At 49.9% G+C, this 19,817-nt stretch overlaps 1 protein-coding gene across 1 annotated transcript in view; it reads left to right on the forward strand.

Moving 5' to 3' along the window:
- The first annotated feature begins 15,168 nt into the window (after positions 1–15,168).
- Positions 15,169–19,817, forward strand: part of LOC137374293 (coagulation factor X-like) — a 131,371-nt gene continuing 126,722 nt past the window's right edge. Inside the window, exon 1 of the mRNA XM_068040108.1 lies at positions 15,169–15,318. Within this exon, the coding sequence (XP_067896209.1) occupies positions 15,252–15,318 (67 nt within the window). The 5' untranslated portion in view covers positions 15,169–15,251. The remainder of the gene's footprint in view (positions 15,319–19,817) is intronic.

Consider the following 19,817-nt stretch of genomic DNA (forward strand, 5'->3'; position numbering starts at 1 on the left):
CATCTTTCTTGCCACTAGATTTGGAAGATCATGCAGAGGCGCCTCTGGTGCTACTTCTCTAGTGCTTTGAAGTGCCTGCTGTAGGTTGTCCAGGTCTATGAATCATAGAGGAGCACAGGGATCATTGCTGCTTGGTAGAATTCTTCATTAAAATGGAGAGTGAGAGAGTTGATTCCGAGACAGGGGTCCTGAATCTAAATAAAGGAAACTATGAAGGTATGAGGCGCAAATTAGCTATGATAGATTGGGGAACGTTATTTAACAGTGGATAGGCAATGGCTAGCATTTAAAGAGCGCCTGGCTGAATTACAACAATTGTTCATTCCTGTCTAAAATGGGAAGGTGGCTCACAAAAGAAATTAGGGATAGTATTAGATCCAAGGAGGAGAATTATAAAATGGCCAGAACAAGCAGCAGACCTGAGGATTGGGAGCAGTTTAGAATTCAGCAAAGGAGGACAAAGGGATTGATTAAGAAGGGGAAAATAGAGTATGAGAGTAAGTTTGCAGAGAATGTAAAAACTGACTGCAAAAGCTTCAATAGATATGTGAAGAGAAAAAGTTTAGTGAAGACAAATGTGGGTCCCTTACAGTCAGAAACGGGAAACAAAGAAATGGCAGACCAGTTGAATACATACTTTGGTTCTGTCTTCACAAAGGAGGACAAAAATTGCCCCCCAGAAATGTTGAGGAACATAGGGTCTAGTGAAAAGGAGGAACTGTAGGAAATCAGAATTAGTAGGGAAATGGTTTTGAGGAAATTGATGGGGTTGAAGGCCGATAAATCCCCAGGGCCTGATAAACTACATCCCAGAATACTTAAGGAAGTGGCCCTAACAATAGTAGATGCATTGCTGGTCATTTTTCAAAATTCTATAGACTCTGGAACAGTTCCAAGGGATTGGAGGGTAGCTAATGTAACCTCACTATTTAAAAAAGGAGGTAAAGACAAAACAGGGAATTATAGACTGGTTAGTCTGACATCAGTAATGGGGAAAATGCTAGAGTCCATTATAAAAGATATAATAGCAGAGCACTTGGAAAACAAGGATCGGACAAAGTCAACGTGGATTTACAAAAGGGAAATCATGCTTGACAAATCTACTGGAATTTTTTGAGGATGTAACTACTGGAATAGATAAGGGAGAACCAGTGGATTTGAACTTTCAGATGGCTTTCGATAAGGTCCCACATAAGAGACTAGCATGCAAAATTAAAACACATGGGATTGGGGGTAAGGTACTGACATGGATAGAGAACTGGTTGGCAGTCAGGAAACAAAGAGTAGGAATAAATGGGTATTTTTCCGAGTGGCAGGCAGTGACTAATGGGGTACCGCAGGGATCAGTGCTAGGACCTCAGCTATTCACAATATAAATTAATGATATAGATGAGGAAATTAATTGGAATATATCCAAGTTTGTAGATGACATAAAGCTGGGTGGGAGTGTAAGCTGTGAGGAGGACGCAGAGAAGCTCCAATGTCATTAGGACAGATTGAATGAGTGGGCAAATACATGGCAGATGCAGCATAATGTGGATAAATGTGAGGTTATCCACTTTGGTGGCAAAAACAGAAAGGCAAATTATTATCTGAATGACAATAGATTGGGAAAGGGAGAGGTGCAACAAGACCTGAGTATCCTTGTGCACCAGTCGCTGAAAGAAAGCATGCAGGTGCAGCAGGCAGTTAAGAAGACAAATGGTATGTTGGCTTTCATAGCGAGAGGATTTGAGTACAGGAGCAAGGATGCCTTGCTGCAATTACACCAGGCCTTGGTGATACCACATCTGGAATATTGTGTGCAGTTTTGGTCTCCTTATCTGAGGAAGGATGTTCTTGCTATGGAGGGAGTGCAGTGAAGGTTCACCAGACTGATTCCTGGGATGGCAGGACTGACGTATGAGGAGAAATTGGATTGATTAGGCTTGTATTCACTAGACTTTAGAAGAATGAGAGGGGATCTCATAGAAACCTACAAACTTCTAACAGGACTGGACAGACTAGATGCAGGAAGGATGTTCCCGATGACGGGGGAGTCCAGGACCAGAGGTCACAGTCTAAGGATAAGAGGACTGAGATAAGGAGAGATTTCTTCACCCAGAGAGTGGTGAACCTGTGGAATTCTCTACCACGGAAAGCAGTTGAGGCCAAATCATTAGATATATTCAAGAAAAAGTTAGATATAATTCTTAGGGCTAATGGGATCAAGGGATATGGAGAGAAAGCGGGAACAGGTTACTTACTGAGTTTGGATGATCAGCCATGATCATATTGAATGGCGGAGCTGATTCGAAGGGCCGAATGACCTACTCCTGCACCTTTTTCTTTTATGTTTCTGTGTTTCTAAAGCTTGATCTTAGTCTCAGGTTTGAGATCCTGATCCTCTAATACTCTGTTCCTCAGTCAGCCAAAGGCTGAGCTGGCACACTGGAGACCATGATGAACCTCTTTGTCTATGTCTGCCTTCACCAAGAGGATGCTCCCAAGATATGGAAAATGGTCCACATATTCCAGGATCTCACCTTGGATCTTGATTGATGGGGGTAGGTGTTGTTCTGTGGAAGCTGGATAGAAGAGGACCTATGTTTCCTGTGTGTTTTGTGAAAGACCCATTTTCTCGTATGCTTCAGAGAAGGAGTCAACGATGATCTGGAGCTCAGCTTCAGAGTGAACGCACACACAAGTGTCATCTGCAAACTGAAAGCTCGATGACTGAGGTTGGAGTGATTGTGGTTTTGAAGTGAAGGCGGCGTAGGTTGAACAGTTTCCCATTTGTTCTGTAGATTATCTCCACCCCTGTGGGTAGTTTTTTGGAGAAGAGGTGTAGCATACAGAAAGGAAAATGGAGAAGACAGTTGGTGAGAAGACACAGCCTTGCTTGTCTCTGGTCTTGACTGAGAAGGTCTGTGGTGATTCCATTGGTGAGGATCACGGCTTGAATGTCATCGTGGAGTAGACGGAGGATGGTGACAAACTTCTGAGGGAAGGCAAACTTGAACAGGATGCTCCAAATACCTTCGTGGTTTACAGAGACAAAGGTTTTTGTTAGGTTGAAAAAGACCATGTACAGTGGTTGACGTTGTTCCCTGCATTTTTCTTGATCATGTCTGTGGTGCCTTTCGATGGGCGAAAGCTGCATAGTGACTCCGGAGGAGCTCTTCAGTCTCTGGGAGGAGGTGATTGAGGAGGATCCTTGCAATGATCTTCCCTGTGGCAGACAGCAGGGAGATTCCTCTGTAGTTGCTGCAAATGGTCTTGTCTCCCTTCTTGAATACAGTCACAATCACAGTGATCCTGACGTCCCCTGACTAGTTCTCTTCATCCCAGATGAGGAATATGAGGTTGTGCAGTCTTGCCAGGATTGTATCTCCACCATGTTTCAGGATTTCAGCCAGGATTCCATCTGCTCCAGAGACTTTGTTGTTTTTCAGCTGTTGAATGCATTTTCCGACCTTGCTTTGACTAGGGTAGCACCAAGACTGAGCCGGACGGGTTGAGGGATAGAGTTGAGGACATTCAAGTAAAAGACAGAGTCGCGGTTGAGGAGTTCTTCGAAATGTTCCCTCCAGCGAGCACTGATTGCCACCCTGTCCTTGATGGGTTTTCCTCCATGCTTAGCTCTCAGCAGGGTTGGCTTGGGCCATAAATAACCTTGATAGCACTGAAGAAAGAGTAGTTGTTGGTTTCTGCAAGTTGCAGGGTCTCTCACACTCTTTCTACCAACCATTTGTTTTCAATCCCATCTACCCACCATCTCATCATATCACTATATCCCACCTACTCACCATCTTGCCTTATCCCTCAAATCCACCTACTCACCATCTTACCATACCACTATATCCCACCTACTCACCATCTCACCTTTCCTTCAATCCCACCTACTCACCATCTCACCAATTCTCTTAATTCCACCAACTCACCATCTCACCTTATCCCTCAATCTCACCTACTCACCATCTCACCATATCCTTTAATTCCACCTACTCACCATCTCACCAATTCTCTTAATCCCACCTACTCACCATCTCACCAATTCTCTTAATTCCACCTACTCACCATCTCACCATATCCTTTAATTCCACCTACTCACCATCTCACCTTATCCTTCAATCCCACCTACTCACCATCTCACCATATCCTTTAATTCCACCTACTCACCATCTCACCTTATCCCTCAATCCCACCTACTCACCATCTCACCATATCCTTTAATTCCACCTACTCACCATCTCACCTTATCCCTCAATCCCACCTACTCACCATCTCACCTTATCCTTCAATTCCACCTACTCACCATCTCACCATATCCTTTAATTCCACCTACTCACCATCTCACCATATCCTTTAATTCCACCTACTCACCATCTCACCTTATCCCTCAATCCCACCTACTCACCATCTCACCTTATCCTTTAATTCCACCTACTCACCATCTCACCTTATCCCACAATCCCACCTACTCACCATCTCACCATATCCTTTAATTGCACCTACTCACCATCTCACCAATTCTCTTAATTCCACCAACTCACCATCTCACCTTATCCTTCAATCCCACCTACTCACCATCTCACCATATCCTTTAATTCCACCTACTCACCATCTCACCTTATCCCACAATCCCACCTACTCACCATCTCACCTTATCCTTTAATTCCACCTACTCACCATCTCACCAATTCTCTTAATTCCACCAACTCACCATCTCACCTTATCCCTCAATCCCACCTACTCACCATCTCACCATATCCTTTAATTCCACCTACTCACCATCTCACCTTATCCCACAATCCCACCTACTCACCATCTCACCATATCCTTTAATTCCACCTACTCACCATCTCACCAATTCTCTTAATTCCACCAACTCACCATCTCACCTTATCCCTCAATCCCACCTACTCACCATCTCACCTTATCCCTCAATCCCACCTACTCACCATCTCACCTTATCCCACAATCCCACCAACTCACCATCTCACCATATCCCTCAATCTCACCGACTCACCATCTCGCCATATCCCTCAATCTCACCTACCCACCATCATGAAAACCTTATATGCCAAATAGAAAATATTAATTTCATTGGTTGGAATGTTACATTAGACTTTTAATGGAAAAATCCTAGAAGTTAACTTTTTAAAAACCGGCCGCCAAGATGGCCACTGCAATTTACATTTGAAACGCCAGAAGATTAAACGGGAGATGGAAAGTCTCACTAAGTCCAACCAGAATAATGGCGTGCTCTCAGTGATTGAATTACCTAGAATGGCTTCATCAACACAGTCATCAAGGCCATCTACACCCATTGACTTTGAAAGAGCCAACCCCCTCCAAGTGTGATTGGACATCAGGTGGCATGTAGCACCTTGAATCTCAGAGAAGATTCCAGAAAAATCCTCATTAAAAACAAAGGGGTTTGATACAGCCATGTGACTGCCTGCGCAGCTCTGAAGAAACTGTAAGCTTTGTCACACAGACAACAGAGAGCAGTAACTGAAAAGTCATCAACGAAGCAGTCTCTCTCTCTCTCTCTCTCCAGAAAATATCAAGAGAAGATCTGACTGCAACTGAGAACCACCCCTCCCCCAAGCCTACAGATGCTTCAGCCAGCAACCAAGGGATGAGAATCAACCTCCTCTTCTGCCTTCAGCAGCCCTGAGTAAAGCAAGCCAACCAGCGAGGACTTCTAGACTACAATTTCAGCTGAGAACTATTCGACTCACATGCTGTATTTAAATTTCATTTATTCCAGACGTTAATCCAACCACCAAATCTATCTCCCTCTGTAATCTATTTGTGTGTGTGTGACTCTCATGTGAATGTGCGCGTGAATGTGTGGTGTAGTTTTAGTATTTTAAACTGGGTTAAGTGTAATAAACTGACCTCTTGTTTAAACTCAAGAAAAACTGTCTGATTGGTTCTTTTGCACTTACGTTAGAGGAGCAGGAGCAAACCCTGACAGAGGTGGTAAGCTCAAAAGGATAAACCCTGTTTCAATCAAACCAGAGAAAGGGTAAAAGGGGAGCCTGAGACCCCCTCCTCACCTGGCGTAACACCACCATCTTCCCATATCCCTAAATCCCACCTACATACCCTCTCAGCATATCCCCAAATCTCAGTTATAGCCAGGTGGGTGATGATATGGTTTCTTCCCAGTGTTCACCTACCTCCCAGCTGACCACAGCAAGTGTTTTTGTTACTAGTGTTTAAACCCTTTGTGTTTTCTTTGCCAAATAAACATAGATGACAGGTTTTCTTATAGGTAAAAAAAAACATTTTAAACAGATCCCAAAATGATCACAACACCACTTACGTACTTATTCACTCACACACACACTCAAGAGAAGATAAATAGAAAAGCAGGCGGTGGCGTAGTTGTATTATCACTGGACTAGTAACCCAGAGACCCAGGGTATTGCTCTGGGGACATCGGTTCAAATCCCACCTCAGCAAAAGGTGGAATTTGAATGTAATTAATAAATCTGAAATTAAAAGCTAGTCTAATGATGGCCATGAAACCATTGTCGATTGTTGCAAAAACCCATCTGGTTCACTAAAGTTCTTTAGGGAAGGAAATCTGCTGTCCTTTCCTGGTCTGGCCTACATGTGACTCCAGACCCACAGCAATGTGGTTAACTCTTACATGCCCTCTGAAATGGCCTAGCAAGCCACTCAGTTGTACCTAACTGCTACGAAATCAATAAAAAGGAATGAAACCGGACGGACAACCCAATATCGACCTAGGCACCGGAAATGACAACGGCAAACCCAGCCCTGTCGACCCTGTAAAGTCCTCCGTACTAACATCTGAGGGCTTGTACCAAAGTTGGGAGAGCTGTCCCACAGACTAGTCAAGCAACAGCCTGACATAGTCATACTCACGGAATCATACCTGACAGACAATGTCCCAGACACTGACATCACCATCCCAGGTATGTCCTCTCCCACCTGCAGGACAGACTCACCAGAGGTGGGGGCACAGTGGTATACAGTAGGGAGGGAGTTGCCCTGGGAGTCCTCAACATCGACTCCGGACCCCATGAAGTGTCATGGCATCAGGTCAAACATGGGCAAGGTAACCTCCTACTGATCACCACCTACCGCCCTCCTTCAGCTGATGACTCAGTACTCCTCCATGTTGAACACCACTTGGAGGAAGCACTGAGGGTGGCAAGGGTGCAGAATGTACTCTGGGTGGGGAGCTTCAATGTCCATCACCAAGAGTGGCTCAGTAGCACCACTGCTGACCGAGCTGGCCGAGTCCTAAAGGACATAGCTGCTAGACTGGATCTGCAGCAGGTGATGGGGGAACCAACACGAGGGAAAAACATACTTGACCCTGTCCTCACCAATCTGCCTGCCACAGATACTTCTGTCCATAACTGTATTGGTAAGAGTGACCACTGCACAGTCCTTGTGGAGACGAAATGCTGCCTTCACATTGAGGATACCGTCCATCGTGTTGTGTGGCACTATCACCGTGCTAAATGGGATAGATTTCGAACAGATCTAGCAATGCAAAACTGGACATCCATGAGGCGCTGTGGGCCATCAGCAGCAGCAGAATTGTACTCAACCACAATCTGTAACCTCATGGCCCGACATACCCCCTCTCTACCATTACCATCAAGCCAGGAGACCAACCCTGGTTCAATGAAGAGTGCAGGAGGGCATGCCAGGAGCAGCACCAGGCATACCTCAAAATGAGGTGTCAACCTGGTGAAGCTACAACACAGGACTACTTGCATGCCAAACTGCATAAGCAACATTCAATAGACAGAGCTAAGTGATCCCATAACCAACGGATCAGATCTAAGCTCTGCAGTCCTGCCACATCCAGCCGTGAATGGTGGTGGACAATTAGACAACTAACTGGAGGAAGTGGCTCCACAAATATCCCCATCCTTAATGATGGGGGAGCCCAGCACATCAGTGAGAAAGATAAGGCTGAAGCATTTGCAACAATCTTCAGCCAGAAGTGCCGAGTTGATGATCCAACTCGGCCTCCTCCTGAAGTCCCCAGCATCACAGATGCCAGACTTCAGCCAATTCAAATCTCCCCGCGTGATATCAAGAAACGACTGAAGGCATTGGATCTGCAAAGGCAATGGATCCTGACAATATTCCGGCAATAGTACTGAAGACCTGTGCTCCAGAACTAGCCGCACCCCTAGCCAAACTGTTCCAGTACAGATACAACACTGGCATCTACCCAGCAATGTGGAAAATTGCCCAGGTATATCCTGTAGACAAAAAGCAGGACAAGTCCAACCCGGCCAACTACCGCCCCATCAGTCTACTCTCAATCATCAGTAAAGTGATGGAAGGTGTCATCAACAGTGCCATCAAGCAGCACTTGCTTAGCAATAACCTGCTCAGTGACACTCAGTTTGGATCCCGCCAGGGATCCTCAACTCCTGACCTCATTATAATTTTGATTCAAGCATAACAAAAGAGCTGAATTCAAGAGGTGAGGTGAGAGTGACTGCCCTTGACATCAAGGCAGCATTTGACTGAGTATGGCATCGAGGAGTCCCAACCATCTTCAGCTGCTTCATCAATGACCTTCCCTCCATTATAAGGTTAGAAGTGGGGATATTCGCTGATGATTGCACAATGTTCAGTACCATTTGTGACTCTTCAGATACTGAAGCACTCCATGTGGAAATGCAGCAAGACCTGGACAATATCCAGGCTTGGGCTGATAAGTGGCAAGTAGCATTCGTGCCACACAAGTGCCAGGCAATGACCATCTCCAACAAGAGAGAATCTAACCATCTCCCCTTGACATTCAATGGCATTACCATCGCTGAATCCCTCACTATCAACATTCTGGGTGTTACCATTGACCAGAAACTGAACCGGAGTAGCCATATAAATACTGTGGCTACAAGAGCAGGTCAGAGGCTAGGAATCCTGCGACAAGTAACACACCTCCTGACTCCCCAAAGCCTGTCCACCATCTACAAGGCACAAGTCAGGAGTGTGATGGAATACTCTCCACTTGCCTGGATGGGTGCAGTTCCAACACTCAAGAAGTTCGACACCATCCAGGACAAAGCAGCCTGCTTGATTGGCACCCCATTCACAAACATTCACTCCCTCCACCATCAACACACGGTGGCAGCAGTGTGTACCATCTACAAGATGCACTGCAGCAACGCACCAAGGCTCCTTAGACAGCACCTTCCAAATCCATGACCTCTACCATCTAGAAGGATAAGGGCAGCAGTTGCATGGGAACACCAAAACTTGCAAGTTCCCCTCCAAGTCACACACCATCCTGACTTGGAACTATATCGCCATTGCCGTTGGGTCAAATCCTGGAACTCCCTTCCTAACAGCACTGTGGATGTACCTACCCCACATGGACTACAGTGGTTCAAGAAGGCAGCTCATCTTCAACGCTCAAGTCCCACTCCTCTCCCCATTCGCTCCAGCTTTGATTTTCATGGCTGATACCTTTCCTTTCTTGCTCAAGACATCAAGCATCCTTGCTCCCTCCTAGCTCAGGCCTCCCCACTTCCACTCAGAACCTCTCCTTCCCTGACATAGCCTGGTGTTCCACCCCCTTCCCAGCTTAACCACATGCCCAGTCTCTAACTAACTGTCATGGGGCTGTGTGATTTTCTTCCGAAGAGTTTTCTAGACATCAATCCCAATGAAACAAGAATAGAAAATGCTGGAAATTCTCCTGGTGCTCCGAGAAGAGTCCAAACAAGGACTTTTTCTCATTCTAGACCCAAATCAGATGGCTGGGAATACTCTCGTCTTGGATCAGGAAGAGCAGTCCCCAGAGATCCATGGCCCATTCTGGGAGATGGTCAGACAATCCGGGAGGGTGATGTCCCTAGTGGCAATCTGTTTTCAAATTTTAGCAATCAATGGCTATGCTCTGCTCATCTGTACCTATGATTGAGAGGCCTGATGAACAGTCCTTAAAAGGCCACTGCAGAAAAGTCCAAAAATCTATTTGTGAGGATTCATCCTTGCTCTGCAAAAAGGCTGTGGGTTGGTGTTGGTCCTGGGCTTGCCTCACTCTGGATTGGCTATTCCCCTGAACTACCCCATGCCCCCTCTCCTCCCCCAGCCCAGTAAGGTTTACTGGTGAGGTGCCCGGGAACGCTCATGTTGCCCATACCTCGCCGAGCGCTAAAGAGCTTGAGCATCACAATATCAGCATTGTGCAGAGATCTGAAATGGTGTTCATTGTACTTTGTTGGATTTGTAGGCCTGCAAAGCCTTTAACTGGCTCCATTCTGAGAAGGTCCCATCCTGGCAGCCTGTCAGCAGCACCTCGTGGTTGCATGTTGATGAATGGTGTTTACTCCTCCAGTATTTGCCACAGGCAGGAACCTTGACATTTGTTTGCCATTACATCTGCTCTTGTTTACTGACTGTTGAATTTGCACAGCTGTCAGGTCAACAGCTCAAAGGTCAGGTCAGGTGCATCACAAAAGTTCTGTTTCCCAGGGAATGGATCTTCCAATGCTGCACCGGTTACAGGCCGCAGATTTACAGCTGTGTGGTCGAGCCCTTGAGGAGATCATTATCCTGGAAGGGTCCCTCATGGTTGATTAGTTTCCTGGCAGGTGTCAGCAGCTGTGACACCAGAAGAATAATGGAAAATTAGTAACAACATTAAAAAAAAGCGAAGCATCATTCTGTCTGTGTTTGGGGTCACGTCACATTTACTTTTCCACTGAATTATCAATGAGAATGCGGGATGATTCAAGTCTTTGTGAAAACATTGTAGGCCTGAGACTTGCCAGATTTGTGTTGGAGCCGTCACACCTGAAACAGAGAGAAACAGAGGTGGCAGAAACTGTCCCTCGACCTTCACCCTCCACATTAACACTGCCATTTTACCAGCCTGCACTGTGTAAGGGAAATGTGTGCTACATCCAGCCAGTCTGTTGAATCACTGTCGATGAGAACCTCCTCTTCCCTATCTATTCTATTGCCCCCCCATCTTGTTATTTTCCTTTACCTGGACTGTTTCACTGCTTTATATTTTTCAATAAGTGCTCTCTTTATCCCTTCAACCCAGTTCCTAGAGATTGCATCATTTTTGAGCTCCAACTTTAACTGGGGTGTGAGGGCCAGTGTCACAGTGAGAAACGCTGACATGAGGCCTGTGTCATTTATATTTACTAGGCCCGACTCTAAACCCAGTGTCTATGATATGGCCAGAGTCCCACAGGAATTGTCCCTGACAGTCGGGTACGAGGTGGGGAACAGGGAGTGGGTGGGGTGGTGGTGCAGGGGTTACAGTTGATGATTCTGGCCACCTTCACTTCAATCAGGTAACAGGGTACTTTACATAAAGGGGCCAGGGAGGGGGGAGGATGTTAGACGCCCCCTCAGCTGTGCCCGCCCTGTGGACGCCTGTTCACAAGTTGATTTACGCAAGGTGCCCACACTAGGCCAAAGGAGGATTTAAGATCGGGCCATTTCTATAATGGCTGGTTGACCCTCAAAAGCAGGTTCACATGGGGGTGGTGGGGGAGAGAGGGGGGCAGCAAGTTTGAAATCACCCCTCCCGCCCGTCCTGACCCCATGCCTTCAGAGTCAGTGAGGGATCCCGTCCAGCACCACCCATATTCCACTGAAGATTTAGAGCCATCTCTCATCCCCATAATGAAACCAATATTCCCCACACCAGCACTCCGCCCCACCCAACACCCACCCCCCTCCCCCAACCCCACCCCACCGATCAGGAGACACACTGGGCAGAAATTCCCGGGGAAAACCCAGAACTCCTCCCCACGATCTGCCTCCTTGATGTAGGGGTTGGGGGAAGGTGGTGAGAGGTTCGCCCAGGTCCTCTAACCCCCTGTACTGAAATGTTATAACCATTCTCTGCTGTTGACTGGCCATGCCTACTCAGGTTTCCATGGAAGCAGGGGTGGGTGGGTGGGGGTGTTGGGGAAATTACATGGTATTTATTGTGATGGAAAGCTGATGTGTTCCTCAGCTATCCTGTGAAGTACATCAATCACCTCATGCATGCATTGTCATATTGCAGCCTGGCTGTTATGACACAGGACGTCCATGGCTGCCTGTAATGAGCCTGTGCCATAACAACTGAGTGTGGTTATCACCTTCACAGCCACAGAGGTACCAGTGAGTAGGCACGTGACTGTGGCTGCAGGTTCTCATGCACATCTTCATCTATACCACTTCAGTGAAGTGCTCTCTTCTAATACGCATCTCCGGACAAATGTGAGGTAATGCATGTTGGAAGATCTAATACAGGTAGGAAGTATACAGTAAATGGCAGAACCCTTAGGAGTATTGACAGGCAGAGAGATCTGGGCATACAGGTCCACAGGTCACTGAAAGTGGCAACGCAGGTGGATAAGGTAGTCAAGAAGGCATACGGCATGCTTGCCTTCATTGGTCGGGGCATAGATTTAAAAAATGGGCAAGTCATGCTGCAGCTGTACAGAACTTTAGTTAGGCCACACTTAGAATATTGCATGCAATTCTGGTCGCCACACTACCAGAAGGACATGGAGGCTTTGGAGAGGGTACAGAAGAGGTTTACCAGGATGTTGCCTGGTCTGGAGGGCATCGGCTATGAGGGGAGGCTGGTTAAACTCGGATTGTTTTCACTGGAACGACGGAGGTGGAAGGGCGACATGATAGAGGTTTACAAAGTTATGAGTGGCATGGACAGAGTGGATAGTCAGAAGCTTTTTCCCAGGGTGGAAGAGTCAGTTACAAGGTTTAAGGTGCGAGGGGCAAAGTTTAGAGGGGATGTGCGAGGCAAGTTCTTTACACAGAGGGTGGTGAGTGCCTGGAACTTGCTGCCGGGGGAGGTGGTGGAAGCAGGTACAATAGCGACGTTTAAGAGGCATCTTGACAAATACATGAATAGAATGGGAATAGAGGGATACGGTCCCCGGAAGAGCAGAAGGTTTTAGTTTAGACAGGCATCAAGATTGGTGCAGGCTTGGAGGGCCGAATGGCCTGTTCCTGTGCTGTACTGTTCTTTGTTCTATGTTCCTCATTAAGCTCCTCTCATGACCCCAATATATTCTTAGGGGTGGGCATAATACAGTGGGCTCCGTCTCTTTTAGATGCTGTCTAGAAGCTAGAACACAGGGATGCAGTCTCAGGATAAGGGGTCAATCATTCAGGACTGAGATGAGTAAAAATTACTATACACAAAGGGTTGTGAATCTTTGGAATTCTCTACCCCAGAGAATGCTCCATCATTGAATACATTTAAGGCTGGGAGAGATAGAATTTTAAACTCACAGGGAATGAAGGGATATGGAGAGCAGGCAGGAAGTGGAATTGAAACCCAAGATCAACCATGATCGTATTGAATGGCGGAGCAGGCTCGATGGGTCATATGGTCTACACTTGCTCCTAGTTCTTGTGCTGTTGTGTTCTGTCCACATGAAGGTGCCATAGGGTAACTCACCTTCATCAAGAAGCCTCATGTGGGTCAGTCCAGAAACAAGTCAAAAGTTCAAAACATCATTGCATAAAGTCTCTCTGCACTTTATAAATCATTACTGAAACTCTTCGGATGCTCTAGGCTCTTAGGCCCATCTCCAATGGCTGGAGCAACAAGTCTGGGTCTAACTTATTCCCAGAGTTCTGGCTGCAGTGTCATGAGCCCTTATCATAACATCTGGAAATGATCAACAAAATGATGGGTGGTGTTGCTGACAGTGCTATGCAAGCGGCACTTATTCACTAATAACCTGCTCACCGATCCTGGGTTCTGGTTTGGGTTCCACCAGGACCAATCAGCTCCAGATCTCATTACAGCCTCAGTCCAAACATGGACAAAAAGTTGAATTCCAGGGACTGACTGTCCTTGACATCAGGGCAGCATCTGCCCAAGTATGGCATCAAGAAGCCTGAGTAAGATTGAAGTCAATGGAAATCAGGGGGAGAACTCTCCACTGGTTGGAGTCATACCTAGCGCAAAGGAGGCCAATCATCTCAGCCCCAAGACATTGCTGCAGGACTTCCTCAGGGTAGTGTCCTCAGCCCAACCATCTTCGGCTGTTTCATCAATGACCTTCCCTCCATAATAAGGTCAGAAGTGGGGATGTTCACTGATGATTGCACAATGTTCAGCACCATTCACAAGTAGTTTTCACAATACACAAGTGTCAGGCAATGGCCATCTCCAACAGGAGTGAATCTAGCCATCTCCCCTTGATGTTCAATGGCATTACCATCACTGAATCTCTCACTATCAACATACTGGGGGTCATCATTAACCAGAACCTCAACTGGACCAGCCACATAAATGCTGTGGCTACAAGAGCAGGTCAGAGGCTAGGAATTCTGCAGTGAGTAACTCACCTCCTGGCTCCTCAAAGCCTGTCCACCATCTACAAGGCACAACTCAGGAGTGTAATGGAATATTCTCCACTTTCCTGGATGAGGGCAGATCCAACAATACTCAGGAAGCTCAACACCATCCAGGACAAAGCAGTCCACTTGATCGGCACCCCATCCAACACTTTAAACATTCAATCCCTCCACCACAGTGGCAGCAGTGTTTATCATCTACAAGATGCACTGGGCCAAGGCTTTTTCGACAACACCTTCCAAACCCGTGATCTCTACCACCTAGAACAACAAGGACAGCAGATGCATGGGAATACCATCACCTGCAAGTTCCCCTCCAAGCCACACATCATGCTGACTTGGAACGATATCGCCGTTCCTTCACTGTGGCTGGGTCAAAATCCTGGAACTCCCTTCCTAACAGCACTGTGGGTGCAAATACACCCCAAGGACTGCAGCAGTTCAAGAAGGCAGCTCACCACCACCACCTTCTCAAGGGCAACTAGGGATGGTCAATAAATGCTGGGCTAGCCAGCGACGGTCATATCTCATTAAACAAATTTTTTAAAATGAGCTCACTACCTAGATTGTGGGCAGGGTTTATAATCATGTTGGGATACTGGGGCTGACCGATTACTGGGCAGAAAACCAACAGAAATCACCTCAACCCCGAAACAAAAAGAGGTTCCAATTTTACATGGGTGTGTCTGGGGAGGGGTGGACTTGTGGGCTAGGTTGCTCAGTTCCCAATCTCTTGCTGTGAAATCTGCTGATTGTGACTCACACAGGATGCCAGAAATGGGAACTGAGGGTCAATGGAGTTGAGTGTTTTCTTTTTTCAAGCTGGTCGTTGAACTTTGAACTATTCTATTTCAGCTAGTTCACAGAAATTCAGATGCGAGAGGTTTTAGCAGAAAGGAACCATGGAGAATCTTTTCTGGGCCATAAATCTGTTCCTCTTTCTAAATCCCACAGAAGCTGAAGTTCCAGGTACAGTCTTTCTATAAACCACTTTATGTACAAAGATTCTCAAACTGTTCCCATCGATGGTGCTAAGATTTAAAGTTTGTAATCTTAATGAGGAGAGGAGACACATCGCCTCAGTAAGATTGCAGTCAATTGACAAATATGACGTTAATTCTTTTCAAGCTGAATTATATGAAATACAGTAACCAAGCACCTACGAACTGTTCTTTAGCAGGTCTTTTGGTATTTGGTTCAATCGGGGGTCTGTGATTGAAGAATGTTAGTGAATTAAGGCTTTCAGAACAAAACAAAATGACTCTTGCTACAAAATGTCATAGTAATAGTAATGAGCTCATTTCAATTACAATTCTTGGAAGATGTTCATTATTTTACAGTTTCTCTTCACTCCCCAACATCCTGCCCCAGTTTCCCCCTTTATTCACTCTCACATCCCACTCCAGTTGCCTTCTCATACCCCCTCCGCCCCCAGGATCATGAATATGTTCTGTCCTCCTCTCTCCAACCTGACTGTCTGTCCATTGTCCTGTATAAATCAGCAAAAAATGTTCCTGTGTCTGGGGCACAATCCCAAGCAGGATTTTCCTGTGGGCTTCAGGACCCCACCTTCAGGCTCAAATGGGGGTTGAAATCCTGCACAGTGTGGGAATCTGTCACTCATCTGTGATTTTTCCCCAAATTGACCAATCAACAGCCAGAGGGTGGGCTCACCATCCTTAGTGGCTTCTCAAAGCTGGAGAACCAATAGGAGGCCTTCCAGACTGAAATCAGCAGCAGGATGCCATGGTAGGTAAAGTCTGGCTCGGGTATAAAATTAAAACCCGCCCCTGGACCAAGCCAACCAGAGCCAACCCGGACCCAACCTGGGCCCCAGTCCTTTAATTCTTTTCGTGCCCAACCTGAGCCCGACCCGACACGAATATCGTTCATCCGTTCCGGCAGCAGGCTTTTCCTGCAGATGGAGTTGTGGGGAATCATGGGCGAGCCTGATCCCATGAGTTCCCGGAGGCAGCAATGTCCAGCCGGACCCGACCCAAATGCTGGATTCGGAATATGTACCGACCCGACACGAACCTGACACATGTAATCAGGTCTCGTCAGGTTCGGGTTGGGGAGCCACGTTTCAATGGCAGGTAAGTGAGGGAGCGGCTGCCCCAAAATGGAGGCGCCCTCGCTCCAACATTTTCAAAATGAAAGTACAGAATGGCTTTTGCAGCCTGGCCACTACTGTGGAGAGGGAGGCCCTCCAGAGGACAGCCTGAGGAGAGGGAGGCCCTCCAGAGCACAGCCTGTGGAGAGGGAGGCCCTCCAGAGCACAGCCTGTGGAGAGGGAGGCCCTCCAGAGCACAGCCTGTGGAGAGGGGGGCCCTCCAGAGGACCGCCTGTGGAGAGGGAGGCCCTCCAGAGCACAGCCTGTGGAGACGGGGGCCCTCCAGAGCACAGCCTGTGGAGAGGGAGCCCCTCCAGAGCACAGCCTGAGGAGAGGGAGGCCCTCAAGAGGACAGCCTGAGGAGAAGGAGGCCCTCCAGAGGACAGCCTGAGGAGAAGGAGGACCTCCAGAGGACCGCCTGTGGAGAGGGAAGCCCTCCAGAGGGCAGTCTGAGGAGAAGGAGGCCCTCCAGAAAACAGCCTGCGGAGAGGGACGCCCTCAAGAGGACAGCCTGTGGAGTGGGGGGCCCTCCAGAGGACAGCCTGAGGAGAGGGGGGCCCTCCAGAGGACAGCCTGTGGAGAGGGGGGCCCTCCAGAGGACCGCCTGTGGAGAGGGAGGCCCTCCAGAGCACAGCCTGTGGAGACGGGGGCCCTCCAGAGCACAGCCTGTGGAGAGGGAGCCCCTCCAGAGCACAGCCTGAGGAGAGGGAGGCCCTCAAGAGGACAGCCTGAGGAGAAGGAGGCCCTCCAGAGGACAGCCTGAGGAGAAGGAGGACCTCCAGAGGACTGCCTGTGGAGAGGGAAGCCCTCCAGAGGACAGCCTGAGGAGAAGGAGGCCCTCCAGAAAACAGCCTGCGGAGAGGGACGCCCTCAAGAGGACAGCCTGTGGAGTGGGGGGCCCTCCAGAGGACAGCCTGAGGAGAGGGAAGGCCCTCCAGAGGACAGCCTGTGGAGAGGGGGGCCCTCCAGAGGACAGCCTGAGGAGAGGGAAGCCCACCAGAGGACAGCCTGAGGAGAGGGAAGGCCTCCAGAGGACAGCCTGAGGAGAAGAAGGCCCTCCAGAGGACAGCCTGAGGAGAGGGAGGCCCTCCAGAGGGCAGCATGTGGAGAGGGGGGCCCTCCAGAGGACAGCCTGAGGAGAGGGAAGCCCTCCAGAGGACAGCCTGAGGCAAGGGAGGCCCGCCAGAGGACAGCCTGAGGAGAGGGAGGACCTCCAGAGGACAGCCTGAGGGGAAGGAGGCCCTCCAGAGGACCACCTGTGGAGAGGGAGGCCCTCCAGAGCACAGTCTGAGGAGAGGGAGGCCCTCCAAAGCACAGCCTAAGGAGAGGGAGCCCGTCCAGAGGACAGCCTGTGGGGAGGGAGCCCCTCCAAAGGTCAGCCTGAGGAGAGGGAAGCCCTCCAGAGGACAGCCTGAGGAGAAGGAGGCCCTCCAGAGGACAGCCTGAGTAGAGGGACGCCCTCCAGAGGGCAGCATGTGGAGAGGGGGGCCCTCCAGAGGACAGCCTGAGGAGAGGGAAGCAATCCAGAGGACAGCCTGTGGAGAGGGAGCCCGTCCAGAGGACAGCCTGTGGGGAGGGAGCCCCTCCAAAGGTCAGCCTGAGGAGAGGGAGGCCCTCCAGAGGACAGCCTGAGGAGAAGGAGGCCCTCCAGAGGACAGCCTGAGGAGAGGGACGCCCTCCAGAGGGCAGCATGTGGAGAGGGGGGCCCTCCAGAGGACAGCCTGAGGAGAGGGAAGCCCTCCAGAGGACAGCCTGAGGCAAGGGAGGCCCGCCAGAGGACAGCCTGAGGAGAGGGAGGCCCTCCATGGGACAGCCTGAGGAGAGGGAAGGCCTCCAGAGGACAGCCTGAGGAGAAGAAGGCCCTCCAGAGGACAGCCTGAGGAGAGGGAGGCCCTCCAGAGGGCAGCATGTGGAGAGGGGGGCCATCCAGAGGACAGCCTGAGGAGAGGGAAGCCCTCCAGAGGACAGCCTGAGGCAAGGGAGGCCCGCCAGAGGACAGCCTGAGGAGAGGGAGGCCCTCCAGAGGACAGCCTGAGGGGAAGGAGGCCCTCCAGAGGACCACCTGTGGAGAGGGAGGCCCTCCAGAGCACAGCCTGAGGAGAGGGAGGCCCTCCAGAGCACAGCCTGAGGAGAGGGAGGCCCTCAAGAGGACAGCCTGAGGGGAAGGAGGCCCTCCAGAGGACAGCCTGAGGAGAGGGAGGCCCTCCAGAGGACAGAATGTCGGGAGGGAACCCCTCCAGAGGACAGCCTGAGGAGAGGGAGGACCGCCAGAGGAGAGGGAGGCTCTCCAGAATCAGCTTGAGGAGAAGGAGGCCCTCCAGAGGACAGCCTGAGGAGAGGGAGGCCCTCCAGAGGGCAGCCTGAGGAGGGAGGCCCTCCTGAGGACAGCCTGAGGAGGGAGGCCCTCCAGAGGACAGCCTGAGGAGAGGGAGGCCCTCCAGAGGACAGTCTGTGGAGAGGGAGGCCCTCCAGAGGACAGCCTGAGGAGAAGGGGGCCCTCCAGTGGACAGCCTGTGGAGAGGGAGCCCTTTCCAGAGGACAGCCTGTGGGGAGGGAGCCCCTCCAAAGGTCAGCCTGAGGAGAGGGAGGCCCTCCAGAGGACAGCCTGAGGAGAAGGAGGCCCTCCAGAGGACAGCCTGAGGAGAAGGAGGCCCTGCAGAGGACAGCCTGAGGAGAAGGAGGCCCTGCAGAGGACAGCCTGAGGAGAAGGAGGCCCTCCAGAGGACAGCCTGAAGAGAAGAAGGCCCTCCAGAGGACAGCCTGAAGAGAAGGAGGCCCTGCAGAGGACAGCCTGTGGAGAGGGAGGCCCTCCAGAGGACAGCCTGAGGAGAGGGAGGCCCTCCAGAGGACAGCCTGAGGAGAAGGCCCTCTAGAGGACAGCCTGAGGAGAGGGAGGCCCTTGAGAGGGCAGCCTGTGGAGTGGGAGGCCCTCCAGAGGACAGCCTGTGGAGAGGAAGGCCCTCCAGAGGACAGCCTGAGGAGAAGGAGGCCCTCTAGAGGACAGCCTGAGGAGAAGGAGGCCTTCCAGAGGACAGCATGTGGAGAGGGAGGCCCTCCAGAGGACAGCCTGAGGAGAGGGAGGCCCTCCAGAGGGCAGCCTGTGGAGTGGGAGGCCCTCCAGAGGACAGCCTGTGGAGAAGGAGGCCCTCCAGAGGACAGCCTGAGGAGAGGGAGGCCCTTGAGAGGGCAGCCTGTGGAGTGGGAGGCCCTCCAGAGGACAGCCTGTGGAGAGGAAGGCCCTCCAGAGGACAGCCTGAGGAGAAGGAGGCCCTCTAGAGGACAGCCTGAGGAGAAGGAGGCCTTCCAGAGGACAGCATGTGGAGAGGGAGGCCCTCCAGAGGACAGCCTGAGGAGA

Source organism: Heterodontus francisci, chromosome 10 (assembly GCF_036365525.1).
Source record: "Heterodontus francisci isolate sHetFra1 chromosome 10, sHetFra1.hap1, whole genome shotgun sequence".
Classification (NCBI taxonomy): domain Eukaryota; kingdom Metazoa; phylum Chordata; class Chondrichthyes; order Heterodontiformes; family Heterodontidae; genus Heterodontus; species Heterodontus francisci.